General features: G+C 47.6%; 1 protein-coding gene across 1 annotated transcript in view; it reads left to right on the top strand.

The window, feature by feature from the left end:
• The first annotated feature begins 189 nt into the window (after positions 1–189).
• The window catches only part of LOC102002880 (solute carrier family 2, facilitated glucose transporter member 3), a 73555-nt gene continuing 58635 nt past the window's right edge, over positions 190–15109 (top strand). Inside the window, exons 1-2 of the mRNA XM_013353054.2 lie at positions 190–1018; positions 4785–4862. Coding sequence (XP_013208508.1) covers positions 4842–4862 — 21 coding nt within the window. The 5' untranslated portion in view covers positions 190–1018; positions 4785–4841. The remainder of the gene's footprint in view (positions 1019–4784; positions 4863–15109) is intronic.

Raw genomic sequence — 15109 nt, 5'->3', positions numbered from 1 at the left:
TTTTTTGGTTTTTCGAGACAGGGTTTCTCTGTGGCTTTGGAGCCTGTCCTGGAACTAGCTCTGTAGACCAGGCTGGTCTCGAACTCAGAGATCCGCCTGCCTCTGCCTCCCGAGTGCTGGGATTAAAGGCGTGCGCCACCATCGCCCGGCTTCACCTCTGCTTCTTGACATCCCTTTCTTTCCCCTCCCAGGCCCCCCTTTTCCTGTTTCAGCCTTTGGAGAGGGCCTACTAGCAGACATAGCTTTAATTTCAAGTTTCCTAGTGATTTCCTCAGTTGCACACCTTTGCAAGTGTGGGTTTGTCCATTGCAATACCCTTTTTGAGAAGTGCAACTTCGATGTTTATAAAATTTCCTGCGAGCCCCCTGTTCCGTGGCTCCGGGTCATTGCGACCCTGGTCTTCCAAACCTGGTCATCCCAAACCTAGTCATTTGGTCTGCCCGACACACCAACGGGGCAGCAGACCTTTGCGACACCAGAGTCCTTTCAGAGACGAAGGCGAACACGTTGGTTTTGCAGGATCCCCGAGCTCTTTCCGCTGGGATGTCTGTGCGCGGTCCCGGGGGGCGTGGATGCGCGAGGGGCTCCGACATCTCTTAAAGCAGCAATGTCACCACACTCCTAACGGTGGCGCGGAGGGTGGCGGGGCCCAGGACGGTTACCCCGTGAAAGTTCGGGGAGCTGGCACGTTCGGGGCTCTCCCGAGGACTCCAGACTGCGGCTGGTCGGTTGGTGGCCAGGTGAGGAGCAGGCACTGCCGCCGTCCCTGAGGGGACCCATGCCTCCCCGGTAATTGGAGCGTGCTGGGTAGACGCAGCGAGCAGCAGGCGCCGAGCACGTTTTCCTCTTCAACGGACCCTTCAGAACGGAAAGTCGGCTGGCGACTGCGCGGGGCTAACGGCTGCGGTGGCGGTGGCGGCGGTGGCGGCTGCGCTGTCACTCCGGCGTGGTGCCGGGACAGAGCGGGGCCACTACGCAGGCGGTTGGGCGGAGCTCGGCCCGGACAACTGCGGGGATGGTGGGTGAGAGGCGGGGGAGGCAGTGGGTGGAGGGTGGAGGCTGCTCTCCGGGTCGCCCCGATCTGTGTTTAGTGAGCACCTCCTGCTTCCCAGGGTCTTCAGCCAAGCACACAGACAAACTGCCCGCCTTCCTGGACCTCAGCATCCTAGCTTAAATGGGTATAGCATAGATCATAGAGGGAAATCTTTGTAAGAGTATGGAAACCACAGCCTTGGTTATGCCAGCAAGGAACTACACCGTTGAACTATATCCTCAGCCTTGTTAATTTTTGAGACAGAAGCTCTCTGTGGCCTTGAACTCCCTTCTAGCCCAGGTTGGATTGGAACTTTAGATCCACCTGCATCGGGCTCCAGGTAGTACCTAGAATTACAGGCCGGTGCCATCAGACCCCGTAAATCTTTTCAAGGGAAATGTAATCAGGTGAAGGAATCAGGACAGCTTTGAATGTTAAGCCAAGTGCGGGGTAGAGAGAGTGGTTTGTCTGAGAATACCTTGTTGAAAGTAACTTCCCGGAGAGATCTGACTGAGAGCAAGCCTCAGGGGAACCCAGGCAGAGCTGGACTGCAGAGAGGGAACTGTGTTAGCCATGAAAGACACCTGCCAGGGGCTCTGAAACCAGAGGAAAACTGGCTTTTTCTTAGCAAAACGACGGGTTATCCAGTCATCAAGTGTTTGAGAAAGGATGAAAAGCCAGCTAACTGCCCTGGGCAAAATGGTGTTAGTTTCTCCAGGTTTAATGCACAGAGGTGAGGAGTTATTCTGAGTTAACCACTTTTTTTCCTTGTCACGCAGTACTGGGGATTGAACACCTGCTGGGCCAGTGTCCCCTGCTCTGCTATAGCTCTATACACCCCACCCACCCCAACCTCCCTACCACCTTTTGCATTTAGTTTTGAGACAGGGGCTCACCACATTGCTCAGGCTGTCCCTGACCACTATGATCCTCAGACCTTAACTTTAAGTGTTTATTTTTCACATCTCAGGGTTGATTTATTCAGTGTGTGTTCGAGCATGTGCTTGCCACCTTGTGGATGTGTCAGTCAAAGGACAATTTGTAGGAATTGGTTCCTTCTTCCACTATTGGGTTCCAGGGATCAAATTCAGATTGTCAGGCTTGGCAGCAAGCACCCTTACCCACTAAACACTAAACTATCTTGCTGGTCCTGACACCCCCTCCTTTTTTTTTTTCTTGTATTTCAAGGCAGGGTTTCTCTGTAGCTTTGGAGCCTGTCCTGGAACTAGCTCTTGTAGACCAGGCTGACCTCGAACTCACAGAGCTCCGCCTGCCTCTGCCTCCCGAGTGCTGGGATTAAAGGCATGCATCATCACTGTGCAGTCTGGCACCTCACCTTTAAAGAAAAGCTTATTTGTTTGAATTACCAGGGCAGCGTGAGGTTTCTTTGCTTTGCTTTTTGAGAGCGACACAGAGGGTAAGAAGTGAGAGTGTCGCGAGGAAGACAGCGGAAGATAAGAAAACGCAAGAAAGCTATGAGTCACGAGTGTGGTGACAGACGCCTTCAGTCCCAGCACTCTGGAGGCTAAAGCAGGAAGGTCAGAGGTCTGAAGCCAGACCGGCTGCATAACTAGTCATACACACCCCCTAACCAAAGGAAGGAAGAAGAGGAGGAATGGACAGGGAGAGACAGTCAAAGGGACAGTATGTCCTAAGGCTCCAACCAAACGAGCATTTTCACTGACTGATCTCAGCTGACCTTCAAAGCCAGCTGTCCAGGTCCGGAGAAGGAGGGGTGGAGGAAACAGACGGCTTGCTCAGCAGAGCCGTGATTTCGGACTGCTGCGACTCACGGAAATGGTCTGAGCGCAGGTGAGGGTAAAAGGAGGCAGATGCTTTCAAAGACTTCATTGTGTTGTTTCAGAGACAGTCTCACTGTGTAGCCCTGGCTGGCCTCGAACTCACAGAGGTCTACCTTTTGAGTGGTGGGATTAAAGGAGTATGACATGGGCTATTTCAAACATTTTAAATCTGTTGTTGTTCATAGTTTTAATTGCAACAATTGAAAACTGTGTCAGGCGGTGGTGGCACATGCCTTTCATACCAGCACTCAGGAGGCAGAGGCAGAGGCAGGTGGAGCTCTGTGAGTTTGAGGCCAGCCTGGGCTACAGAGCTAGTTCCAGGATAGCCAGGGCTACACAAACCCTGTCTTGGGGGAGAAAAAAATGAAAACTGGAAACAACTCAAATTTCAACAACAAAAAGCTGGTGGATAAATAGCATATTACATCCATATGACAGAATACTATAGACCTATTCTATACTATAGAAGCATCTATGCAAGAGAAGAGGCTATTGAAGCAGTATTTTGTGTGTTTATTTTGAAGGGATTTCAGAAGCTTCTAAGCATAGGGTTAGGAGAAAGAAGACACACCAGAAAGCACAAGCATGTTTCTCAAGGGAGAGTCACCGACCACAGCATAACCAAATCTCGAAGTATACCAGGAGCTGCGGGGGTAGTTCTTCAAGTACTTTAACTCTTTTTTGTTTTGTTTTGTTTTTTTCGAGACAGGGTTTCTCTGTAGCTTTGGAGCCTGTCCTGGAACTAGCTCTTGTAGACCACGCTGGCCTAGAACTCACAGAGATCTGCCTGCCTCTGCCTCCCGAGTGCATGAGCCACCACCACCTGGCTACTTTACCTCTTTTTTTTTTCTTTAACTTTATTTTATGTGCATTGGTGTGAAGGTATCAGATCCCTTGGAACTGGAGTCACAGACAATTGTGAGCTGCCATGTGGGTGCTGGGATTTGAACCTGGGTCTTCTGGAAGAACAGCCAGTGCCCTTAACTGCTGAGCCATCTCTCCAGCCCCCGCTATTTTAACTCTTTTTTTTTTTTTTTTTTTTTGGTTTTTCGAGACAGGGTTTCTCTATGGCTTTGGAGCCTGTGCTGGAACTAGCTCTGTAGACCAGGCTGGTCTCGAACACACAGAGATCCGCCTGCCTCTGCCTCCTGAGTGCTGGGATTAAAGGCGTGCGCCACCATCGCCCGGCTTACTTTAACTCTGTGGTGGCTCAGTGGTTAAGAGCATTGCCTGCTCTTCCAAAGGTCATGAGTTCAATTTCCAACAACCACATGGTGGCTCACAACCATCTGTAATGAGGTCTGGTGCCCTCTTCTGGTCACAGACAGAATATTGTATAATAAATAAAAAGATTTGTCCTTTAAAAAATAAATAATAAATAAACTCTTATGTGACTAAATTAGCTGCATTAAGTCACAGAATTGGTGAGGGTGGAGAGATGGCTCAGTGGTTAAGAGAACTTGAGGCTCCTCCAGAGGAACTGGGTTCAGTTCCCAGCATCCAGGAGATTTGACACTTCCTTGTGACCTCCTTGGACATCAAGCATTTATACAGTAAACTAAATACATGCAGGCAAAACACTAATATACATAAAAAAATAACATAAATCTAAAAAAAGACAAAAAAATCACAAAATTTGTGTCTGCAAGATCAGCTAACTCCCTGCTCACTCTGCAGATGGGGGAAACTGTTAGTTGGAGACATAGAAATGGCTCAGTACCTAGAGGTTTTCACCATACTCACCGTCTTTTCCCTCTTTCCAGGAGCCCACCCCTGGCCATTGAACAAGGACCCCAGAACTGAGTTATTCTGAGACACTATTAGAATGTGTGGAAATTCATCACCCACTGTCATAGTGCTCAGTTGACCAGGGGCTAAGTTGCAGGCTATCCTCTTGGGGAATCTAGTTCGACAGAATAAGTAACTGACAAACCAATTACAATTTACAGGAAGCTGTGCCTTGAAGAGAAATTTGAAGAAGGGTCAAGTCTTACTACACCAGAGAGATGGAGCCCAATAAACACAACGTGAGTAACAGAGGTTTAATGTCCATCCCGTTGGTACCAAACTGATGTGCCGGTGTTGATAGCCTCAGTGCTCACCGTCTGGCTGAACTTTTCCTCTCTTGATCATCATGTAAGGTATGTAAGTGATGACAGAGGAGCCCGTCACTGCTTTAGCCTGTAGGAGAGACTATTTCTGCTACAGGCTCGAATGTTTTTCCTGAAGTCTCAATGGTCATCCTTAGGAAAGCAGCTGTCTCCTTTAGCATGCTTTTCAAGCTAAGACGTGGAACTCAGTGATTTCTTTTGTATTGTTATTAGCATATATTATTTGTAAAAAATAGGATTCATTGTTTTCATATGTATACTGTTCTTGGGTCATTCCACAATGGTCGCCTCCCCCCCTCCTTTGCTCCCTCTCTTGCTCCAATAGTCTCCCTTCTATTTTCACACTGTTTTTAATATGGGATATGTCACAGATTTGTATGTTGTCCTTGCATAGGGGGCAATCTCAGTCAACTTAGTATATGAACTACGGACGTGACCGTAAGTGGCCCTTTGCTCTGCCATGTCTTTATAGCATGCTGTTGTCAAGTTTTTTTCCTGGAGAGCCAGCTCACAAAGAGCAACACAGCATGCTGATTGTGAAAACTGGGTTTGTTTTCCTTTTTATTTTAATAATTTATTTACTTTCATTTGCATTGGTGTTTTGCCTGCATGTATGTCTGCATCATCAAAAGCACACCAGATGCCTTTAATCCCAGCACTCGGGAGGCAGAGGCAGGCGGATCTCTGTGAGTTCGAGGCCAGCCTGGTCTACAGAGCTAGTTCCAGGACAGGCTCCAAAGCTACAGAGAAACCCTGTCTTGAAAAACTTAAAAAAAAAAAAGCACACCAGCACGGGTGAACTCTTACGGAAGACGCGACATTGGAGTTCCCTGTACAACTTGTAGGCAGCCTTAGCCCCCTAAGCCCACCAGCAACTGCTTAAATGACCTCAGGGAGGCCCTCCTGAGTCTTAAGTTTCACAAGCTTTCTTAGCATCCTATGGGCAAGCTTTCAGCTCCCTCTCTCCTCCCGGAAAGGGATTCCTCAGACTGGAAGAAACAACTGTGCAGTGCATATCCAGGTGAATTTACCCTACAACCAGTTTTGCAGGTGAGCAGATAATGCTCGTTTACAGAAGCTGAGAGGTGAAAACAGCGTAAATCCATTCACAGAGCCTGAGAAGCCAAGGGCCGGAGGAAGAATCAGTGCCCGGGACTGATGGCACAAACAGTACCTCCATTCTCCATTTCTCTGGCAAGAGAAACTGGCTTTGCTCATGCCAGTGAGGTTCAGAAGAGCTGGCAGGACACATGGTGATGACTAAGTCTGGGTTCCCCCCCAAAGTTGGGGGTGGTGCCAGAGGGTGGAGTGCTTTGTTAATTGGTCAGGCAGTACCACGGACATGAGTCGGTGTTGGGTGACCATTAGCCTCTTCTACCAGGGCAAGTGGTAGTGGGGGCGGGGGGATGAGGTGCCAGGAGGTTGGCTTTCAGTAGGAGATTCCTTTTTTAAAGTGTTTGTTTCTGTCACTAACCAAAAGCATAACTGCTCCGCACTCTGCCTGCCCCAATTCCCCACCAAGAAGCTCCCCTCCTGCCCATCCTGGCTGTGACTCATCCTCCCTTGTTTATCAAATAATCAGGTTTTGCTATTTAAGATAAGGGGGTTACTCTGTTTTCCATTTCAAGAAGTTGTAGGCTACCATGGGTAGAAAGCAAGTCCAAGGCTAGTGTATGCTACCCAGTGTCGGAAAGAAAAAGAAACTCACTCTATAAGCCGCCCTGTTCTCTTATTTTGAGGCTTTGTATTAAGGTAAGGTGCATCACTGGTGTGTGTTTTTGTCAGGATCTCACTATGTAACTCAGGCTGGCCTCAGACTCACCAGCCTCTTGCTCCACTGCACAATACTGAGATTACTAGTATGTGCCCTCTCTGTTCTTGTTTTACTTTAAAAGAAATATATATCTGTTCAAATTATACTAATATAGAAGTTTGGTGGGAATTAAGGCTAAATAAAGGTTAAAGTGTTTGTTGGTGGTATTACCAGCAATTAAAAACAGTGATTTGGGCTGGAGAGATGGCTCAGTGATAAGAGTTGCCTGCTCTTTCAGAGGTCCTGAGTTCAGTTCCCAGCAACCAGATGTGCTCACAGCCATCTGTAATGTGATTTGGTGCCCTCTTCTGGCCTGCAGGAATACATGCAGGCAGAACACTGAATACATAATAAATTCAAAAAACAGAAAGGCAGAGGCAGGTGGATCTCTGTGAGTTCGAGACCAGCCTGGTCTACAAGAGCTAGTTCCAGAACAGGCTCCAAAGCCACAGAGAAACCCTGTCTCGAAAAACAAAACAAAACAAAACAAAAAACAAAAAAACAGCAATTTTACTGTATTTATTCCCAACTATAGACAGAGGAGCCCATGTGCCACTGTGGCCATATGGAGGTTAGAGACCATTTTCAGAAGCTGGTTCTCCCTTACTATGTGGGTCTCAGGATTGAACTCAGGTTGAGTGGCTGTCACTTTTACCAGACGAACCATCTCACCAGCCCTGGTTTTACTTCCCACAAGGTCCGGTACTAGCTGAAAGTGTGTCCAATATCATCAAGGGCAAAACCTCAGAAGTCAAGATGAGCCAAGAGTAATGGGTCAAACACATAGGGAGGAAAAGAAGCTGTAATCCACCCGTTGGGTTTTTAGTTCAGAAAGAGATACCAATTTAGAAAATTAAAAACAAAGAAGCTGGAACATCCTTGCTCCTCCACCCTCTATAATTCCTTATAATGATATTGGTGAATAACGTGGAAGTTAAATCACTCAGAAGCATCATTTATATAAACCATGGTAGGAATCAGAACTGCTCTTTGCTCTATTTAAATTTTTATTATATTGTGCTTATTTAAGTGACCATGTAGGGGCATGTGCCATGGCTCACTAATAGAGGTCTGAGGACAACTTGTGGTAATCTTGTCCTGTCCTTCCACCACAGGGTCCCTGGAATGGAGCTTGGGTTGTCGTACTTAGTGGCAACCAGGTGCTTTAACCTAGTGAGCCATTCTATGGCCCTACTCCCCCTTTATTTTGTCTTGAGATACGTCTCATGAATCTCAGACTGGCCTCAAACTCTATGTAGAGCTGAGAATGACTTTGAGCTTCTGATCCTTCTGCCTCTTCATGTGTCCCCAGTGCTGGGATTCCAGGCGAGAGCCTCCAGGTCTGTTTCTGTGGTGGTGCACTGAGCTGCAGACAGCGTTCTACCCTCTGAGCCACACCCCAGCCCCTCCCTGGTCTTGTCTTCAGGCCTCTTTCCTCTGATGAAACCGCTGAGGGGACTAAAGAGCTTTTCTCTTCCCGGACTTGTTTCTTTCAAGGGCTCCTTTGCTCATCCAGTTGTTTTCACATGACTTTTTTGTTTTTGTTTTCTTTTTTCTATTTCTTCTTTCCTCCCCCCCCCCCATTCATGTATGTGACAGGCACTACTGAAGCCTGTAACTGTCTTCACAGAGTGTACATTCCAGTTCAGGGCATAAAAAAGTCTAAAATGAGCCGGGCGGTGGTGGCGCTCACCTTTTATCCCAGCACTCAGGGATAAAGGCAGGCAGATCTCTGTGAGTTCGAGGCCAGCCTGGTCTACAAGAGCTAGTTCCAGGACAGGCTCCAAAGCTACAGAGCAACTCTGTCTCAAAAAACCAAAGAAAGGGCTGGTGAGATGGCTCAGCAATTAAGAGCACTGCCTGCTCTTTCAGAGGTCCTGAGTTCAATTCCTACTTGGTGGCTCAACTGCCTGCAGGAATACATGCAGACAGAACACTGTAGTGAGATGGCTCAGCAATTAAGAGCACTGCCTGCTCTTCCCAGAGGTCCTGAGTTCAATTCCCAGCAACCACATGGTGGCTCACAGCCATCTGTAATGAGATCTGGTGCCCCCTTCTGGTGTGAAGGTGTACATGGAAGGAATGTTGTATACATAATAAATAAATAAATCTTTAAAAAAAAAAACAAAGAAAGAGAAAAAAAAGAAAGTCTAAAATGGAAAATAAGTCAAGATAATATAGAAAATGGGAGGGAGAGACATTTTGGTCATTCTGGTGGGGAAAAGTCTCTTCAGGAAGAATTTGAGCAGAAACAGAATGCCCGGGAGCCAGCTATGAGGCAATCTGGAGTTATTAATATAAAAGAAACAGTATGTAAAGGTCCTGGGGTATAAACACTTCACAGACACAGCCCGAGTTAGCATATTCTATTGGATGGATCCTGGGAGTGGATATGGTATGCTCTGTGAACCATATATTCTTGGCTACCACTGTGCGCAGCTCTGAATGCTCCAGCCTCAAAGCAGTCAGACGTATTGTGTATGAATGGTCTTGGCTACTGTACACTGAAGCGTTATCTATCAAAACAGGCAAGACTGAACAGCAAAAGCGACGTCAACCAGGCCAGCCAGGGCTGTGGAACAAAACTTTGTCTCAAAAATAAGTAAGATAGAGCCGGGCGGTGGTGGCGCACGCCTTTAATCCCAGCACTCGGGAGGCAGAGGCAGGCGGATCTCTGTGAGTTCGAGTCCAGCCTGGTCTACAAGAGCTAGTTCCAGGACAGGCTCCAAAACCACAGAGAAACCCTGTCTCGAAAAACCAAAAAAAAAAATAATAATAATAAGTAAGATACAGGTTGTGCCCAAAGATGGCTCAGCGTGGATACTAGCCACCAATCTCCAGAGCCTGCATGGTGGAAGGACAGACCCAGTTCCAGAAAGTTATCCTCTGACCTCCACATGCGTGCTGAGGCTCTCGAGCACAGAACACGAATAAATGTTTAAAAAAGAAAGGTGGTTGCACCACTCTGAATATGCCAAAATCCACTGCACTGTGCGCTGTGTATGTGTGAGCTGCCTTTTGGTGGAGCTGTGTGTGTACATGTCTGTATGTGTGTGTGTGTCATGTCTGTATGTGTGTGTGTCATGTCTGTATGTGAGTGTGTCATGTCTGTATGTGTGTGTGTCATATCTGTATGTGTGTGTGTCGTGTCTGTCTATGTGTGTGTCATGTACATGCAGGTACCTTCAGAGTCCAGAAGAGGTCATCAGATGCCCTGGAGTTAGATTTGAGACCCTGTGTCAAAATTAAAAGTACAAGGAGGACTATGGATATGGCTTAGTGGTAAAATGCTTGCCTGGCACAGGTTCTCAGCCTTCCTAATGCTGAGTTTGAGTTTACTACAGTTCCTCATGTGTGGTCACCCTGTTGCTACTTTATAACTGTGATTTTGCTATGTGAACTTTTTTTGTTTGTTATGAATTGTAAATATCTGATATGTAGGATATCTGATAACGAGTCCTGTAAAAAGGTCATTCAACCCTCAAGGGGTCGGGACCCACAGGTTGAGAACCACTGCCCTAGGCTAAACAAACACCAGCAAGGTTACCCTGGTGCACCAAGGAGAAGAGCTGTGGGAAACAGGGGTAACCTTGACCCAGTTCCATAGACCTGCAGCCCACTAAGATGCTCTAAGATTTTGATCCAAATATGATAGACAGTCCATGGAGGAGTTCTGACAGTGGGAGAAATGAGATCAAATTTATGTTTCTAAGGGATCATTTTGGCTGTTGTTTGAACAGACTACTTGAAGGCAAACAAGGAAACAGATGAGTTACGCTAGGACCCACAAGGCAGAGAGAAAATTACTTGAGCCAGTGTGGCTAGGTTAGGGGAAGTGGTAAGAGTCGATAGGAAGGATGTGCTAATAGGCTGGACAAGGGGGCAAAGGTTATCCAGATGTTGGACTGCCGCCTCCATTGGGGTGGCCATTCCCAGAGGGGAAATTGTAGAAAGGACCATCGAATAGACTAGGGCAGGAACCGGAAGTGCTCCAGTCTGCCTCCTGACAGACTTCTAGGTGAAGAAGTATCAGATCCTCAGCCCAGAGGTGAGGCCCAAATAGAGACCCAGTTTGGTTCGGATATTCAAAGCCATGGAGCTACTGGAAGCCACTGGGAGTTGGGGTAGAAAAAGGTGAGTCCCGAGCTTTAAGGACATGCCAGTGTCTAGACTGCTGAGAAAGGACAGCGAGCCGTTGCAGACACCCAGACAGAGTGATGGCCCCAAAGCCAGAACCTGGAGCTCACACCGTGAGCCCAGCACTCAGGAGGCTGAGGGAGAAGGGTCACCATGAGACTGAGGCCAGCTTGGCCTGCAGAGTAAGTTCCAGGTTATCTTGGGCTATTGTAATACCTTGCTCACCCCAAAGAAAAAGGCCAAGCAGGGAAATTAAAAGGCCTTCCTGGTAGGCTAAATGTGTATGTTGCTAAGGGAGGCTGGGTAATGTAGTCTAAAAGCTAAGCAGAAGAACTGAAGAGGTAGCTAAGTGATACTTTGCACAACATTTACCAAGTCCTGTGTTTGATACCTAGTACCACGTAAACAGAGGGTGGTGAGGGCTGGAGAGGTGGCTCAGTAGTCAAGAGCACTGCCTGCTCTTTCAAAGGTCCTGAGTTCAATTCCTACTTGGTGGCTCAACTGCCTGCAGGAATACATGCAGACAGAACACTGTATAAATAATAAATAAATCTTAAAAAAAAAAAACATGTACAGAGTAAAATACCTTAGCGGGAGGTGGTGGCACACGCCATTAATCCCAGCACTTGAAAGGCAGAGGTAGGCAGATCTCTGTGAGTTCGAGGTCAGCCCACACCAGCAATCCCAGCACAATGGAGGTGGAGGCAGAAAGATTGGAAGTTCAAGGTCATCCTCAGACGAGTTGATCTTAAAAGGTCTTAGAACCTTTGCTTCCATAAAGGAGCTGGTTTCCAGACAGACTTGTTGGGTAGATAGGAGGAAGAGAGTCCTGCTGTCTCGGGAAGGTGAGGCTTAGCTGGAATAGGCGACAGCGTATTTGTTTGACAAGAAGCTGAGAGTGTGCATGGAATTGGAACCGGAAGATTTAGTACTGAATATGGAAAATTTCTCTTATTTTGCTTCTATTTTCTCAATGAACTAATAAGTGGGTTATCAACTGAGAGTCGAAAAGGAAGAAGAGATGGTGCAGATTTAGCAGAGAGCAAAGAGTGAACGGGCGGGGCCCGCTCCGTGCGCCCTCGCTTAGCATGCGTGAGGCCGTGGATTCAGTCCCTGGAAAAGGAAGGAATCAAAGAATTCTAAGGAAAAAAAAAACAGAAAGCAAAAAGCCCGTGCAAGGATAAGATAATCACAGGCAGGGGAAATGCTGGTTTTGAGGGAGCTGTCTTCCGCCCACGTCCATCCACCTCCAGCGCCTGTTGCTAGGATGCCAGTAGCATCCTAGGTATCACAAGACCTATTTGACAGCAGGCCACCAGATGGCGGTGTAGATCCCTGCAGCTCCCTGTACTGACTGCTTTTCCGACCCAGAATTCACCTAAGTGAGGCGAGCCCAGTGCCCTGTGAACTGTTTTTAATTAGGCCTAGAAGTCAAAGCTCTAGGGAGAAGGAGAATCTATTTGAGGATATTTAGGGAAAGGTTGAGGGAGGGAGCGAAAGGAAAGGCAGCTGCCTGGAGATGGAGGGGGCCGGCGGTGTGGGGTATGGGCTTTAGAATTAGAAAGCCAAGGTCTGTAAGGCTTCTGACATTTGTGAGTTGGTTTGGGGGTTTAAAGACAAGGAAAAACACCCGTGAAACCAGAGGTGGCAGGGCACTGATAATTAGGGTTGACCTAACTGGCTTTACCAGAGACCTGATCAGAGAGACCTGAAGGAGGAATGCAGGGGCCCCTGAGTTCAGGTGCCAATGACACCACTAAGGAAAACATACTGCAATGGTTCTTCGGCTTGGATGCCTTGCAGATGAGGGCCAACAGATGACTCAGTGGGCGGCTCCGTCCTCCGAGGTTGTTCAGCAGATTATATCCATCAGAACTGAGCCAAGGGTTGGCGCTGAAATCACACCACACATGCTGGATTAGTCACCCCTTGTCGTGACACTCTATCTGAGCAGACACATGACCGCAGGAGGGCTCTATTCTCCTGGCTTCATTGTCAGTCCATTGTCACTGGTGCTATGGTGCGCGGTGCGACGAGGCGTGCTGCTCTACCGGGAGCATGGGATGGAGGAAGGAGAGAAGACAGGTCCAGGAAATTACATATCCTTCAAAGGATGCCGCGGATGGGTCCTCCCTTCTGTTCTCTCCCCTCCCCCCCCCCGTGTCCCCCGCCATGACTCATATCACTGTCAAGCTCTGAATCCATCTGTGGATTAGTCCACTTAGGAGGTCAGATCGCCCATGACTCTTCCCGAAAGCCTGTTAGCTCTCAACCAAAACCTTTTAACACACGAGCCTTCAGGGTTGAGGTCATATCCAAACCGCAACAGACATTAAGATAAACTGTTTTATTTTATTTTATTTCATTATCGGTGTTTTAAAAAAAAAGGTAATGGCCCCAGTGGCTAAAAGGAGGACCCAAATGAAAGCAGGAGACTTTCAGACTTTCAGGCTGCGGGACAGGCGGTGAGCAGACACAGGGCAGGCGCCACTGAAAGGAAACATAGGAACAGGGGACATCTGAGGCGGTGAAGCTTCTGCTTGCCTTTGTCTTAGAACCCCTCACACAGTTTGAAGTTGACACCTGTTTTCTTTTTATTCATTTTGTGTGTATGGGTGTTTTGACCACACGTATGTTTGCGTACCAAGTGCTTGCTTGTTGCCCACGAAGCCAGAAGAGGGTGCAATGTCTTCGTGCAAAGTAGGAAAAGGTGCTTTTCCGGGAGCAGGGTTTCCAGGGCGACCACCGTGCAAAGACGCTTCTGGCTGGGGCTGAAGAAACTACCCAAGTCTCCAGGCTCCACTAGTTCCCCAAACTAAACTGTCATACATAAAGGCCCTCGTAGATTTTTACGATGAGGGGGAGATAAAGACGAGCACATCTTTATCTTGGGAGCAGAGATGGCACATTCCAGTTTATAGAGCTACAAACACAAAGCCAATGTCCTGGGCAAGCCCATGAGCCAAGTAGACTCACATCAGGGGAAAGCCCGACGTCCTTTCTTATTTCAAGTATTACTTTTAATAACTGTTTTTATGCTACCCCATCTTACTTTTATTCGTGTAATTACTTGTCGGTTTCTATTGCATATATGTATGTATTGTGTGTGCAGGCTCCCGGGCAGATGTGGTGGTTAGAGATGAGTCTATTCTCTCCTAACTTTACGTGGGGTCTGGGAATGGAATTCAGTACACCGCGATTCCACAGCAAGTACCTTCCCCCGCCGTCCCCAACGACAGAGAAGTGTGGAACACTCACTTAACGCTTGTTTACCAGGTGATTCTCCTGAAGCACACCTGAGAGACGCTTGGCTTGGTGAAGGCTTCTCAGCCTGGCCATGCCCTCTGGGGTAAAAAGTGAACATTTGCCTGTCTCACAGGTACGCTGGGGATGGTGATGTCACAGGGAGGATGGCACCATGAGTAGCACTGAATAAATTAAAACAAGGTGCTGGGCAGCAAACAGTTTAATCCCCGCACTGGGGAGGCAGAGAAAGCTTGAAGAAAGAAAGAAAGAAAGAAAGAAAGAAAGAAAGAAAGAAAGAAAGAAAGAAAGAAAGAGACTGAGCTATAGTGTGACTGTGTTTAAGAGCACTTGCTGCTCCTCCAGAGCACCCCAGTCCAGTTTCCAGCACCCCACTTACTTCAGGGGTCTCATAACTGCATGCAACTCCAGTTCCCACAGATCAGATGCCTTTTTCTGGCCTTTGAGTGCATCTGCACACACAGACATACACACCTATACACTCACACACCCACACCCCCCAACACACACACACAAATAATGTGACTATTTCAAAAATAATAAAAAGTCCTGGGGGATGGTCCAATAGTTAGGAACACGCGTTGCTCTTTCGGGGGACCCAGATTCCATTCCCAGCATCTACAGAGTGGTTCCCAAGCATCCTTAACTCTAGTTCCAGGGGATCTGACACCCTCTTCTGACTTCCAGGTGCCAGGAATACATGTAGTACACAGACATGCACATAGGGAAAACATTCATATGCATAAATGAATTAAATATAAACAGTATAAATCTTATGCCTTTAATTCCAGCACTCTGGAGGCAGGTAGCTCTCTGAGTTCGAAGCCAACCTGGTGTGGGTTGAGTTCTGGGGCAACTAGGGCTTAAATTCTTAATTCTCCGTGCTTAAAAAGAAATCAAGGTAGGCTGGAGAGATGGCTCAGAGGTTAAGAGCATTGGCTGATCTTCC

Source organism: Microtus ochrogaster, unplaced genomic scaffold (genome assembly GCF_000317375.1).
Source record: "Microtus ochrogaster isolate Prairie Vole_2 unplaced genomic scaffold, MicOch1.0 UNK1, whole genome shotgun sequence".
Taxonomy (NCBI): domain Eukaryota; kingdom Metazoa; phylum Chordata; class Mammalia; order Rodentia; family Cricetidae; genus Microtus; species Microtus ochrogaster.
The sequence above is the reverse complement of the archived record's forward strand: the minus strand, read 5'-3'. Positions and strand labels throughout refer to the sequence as shown.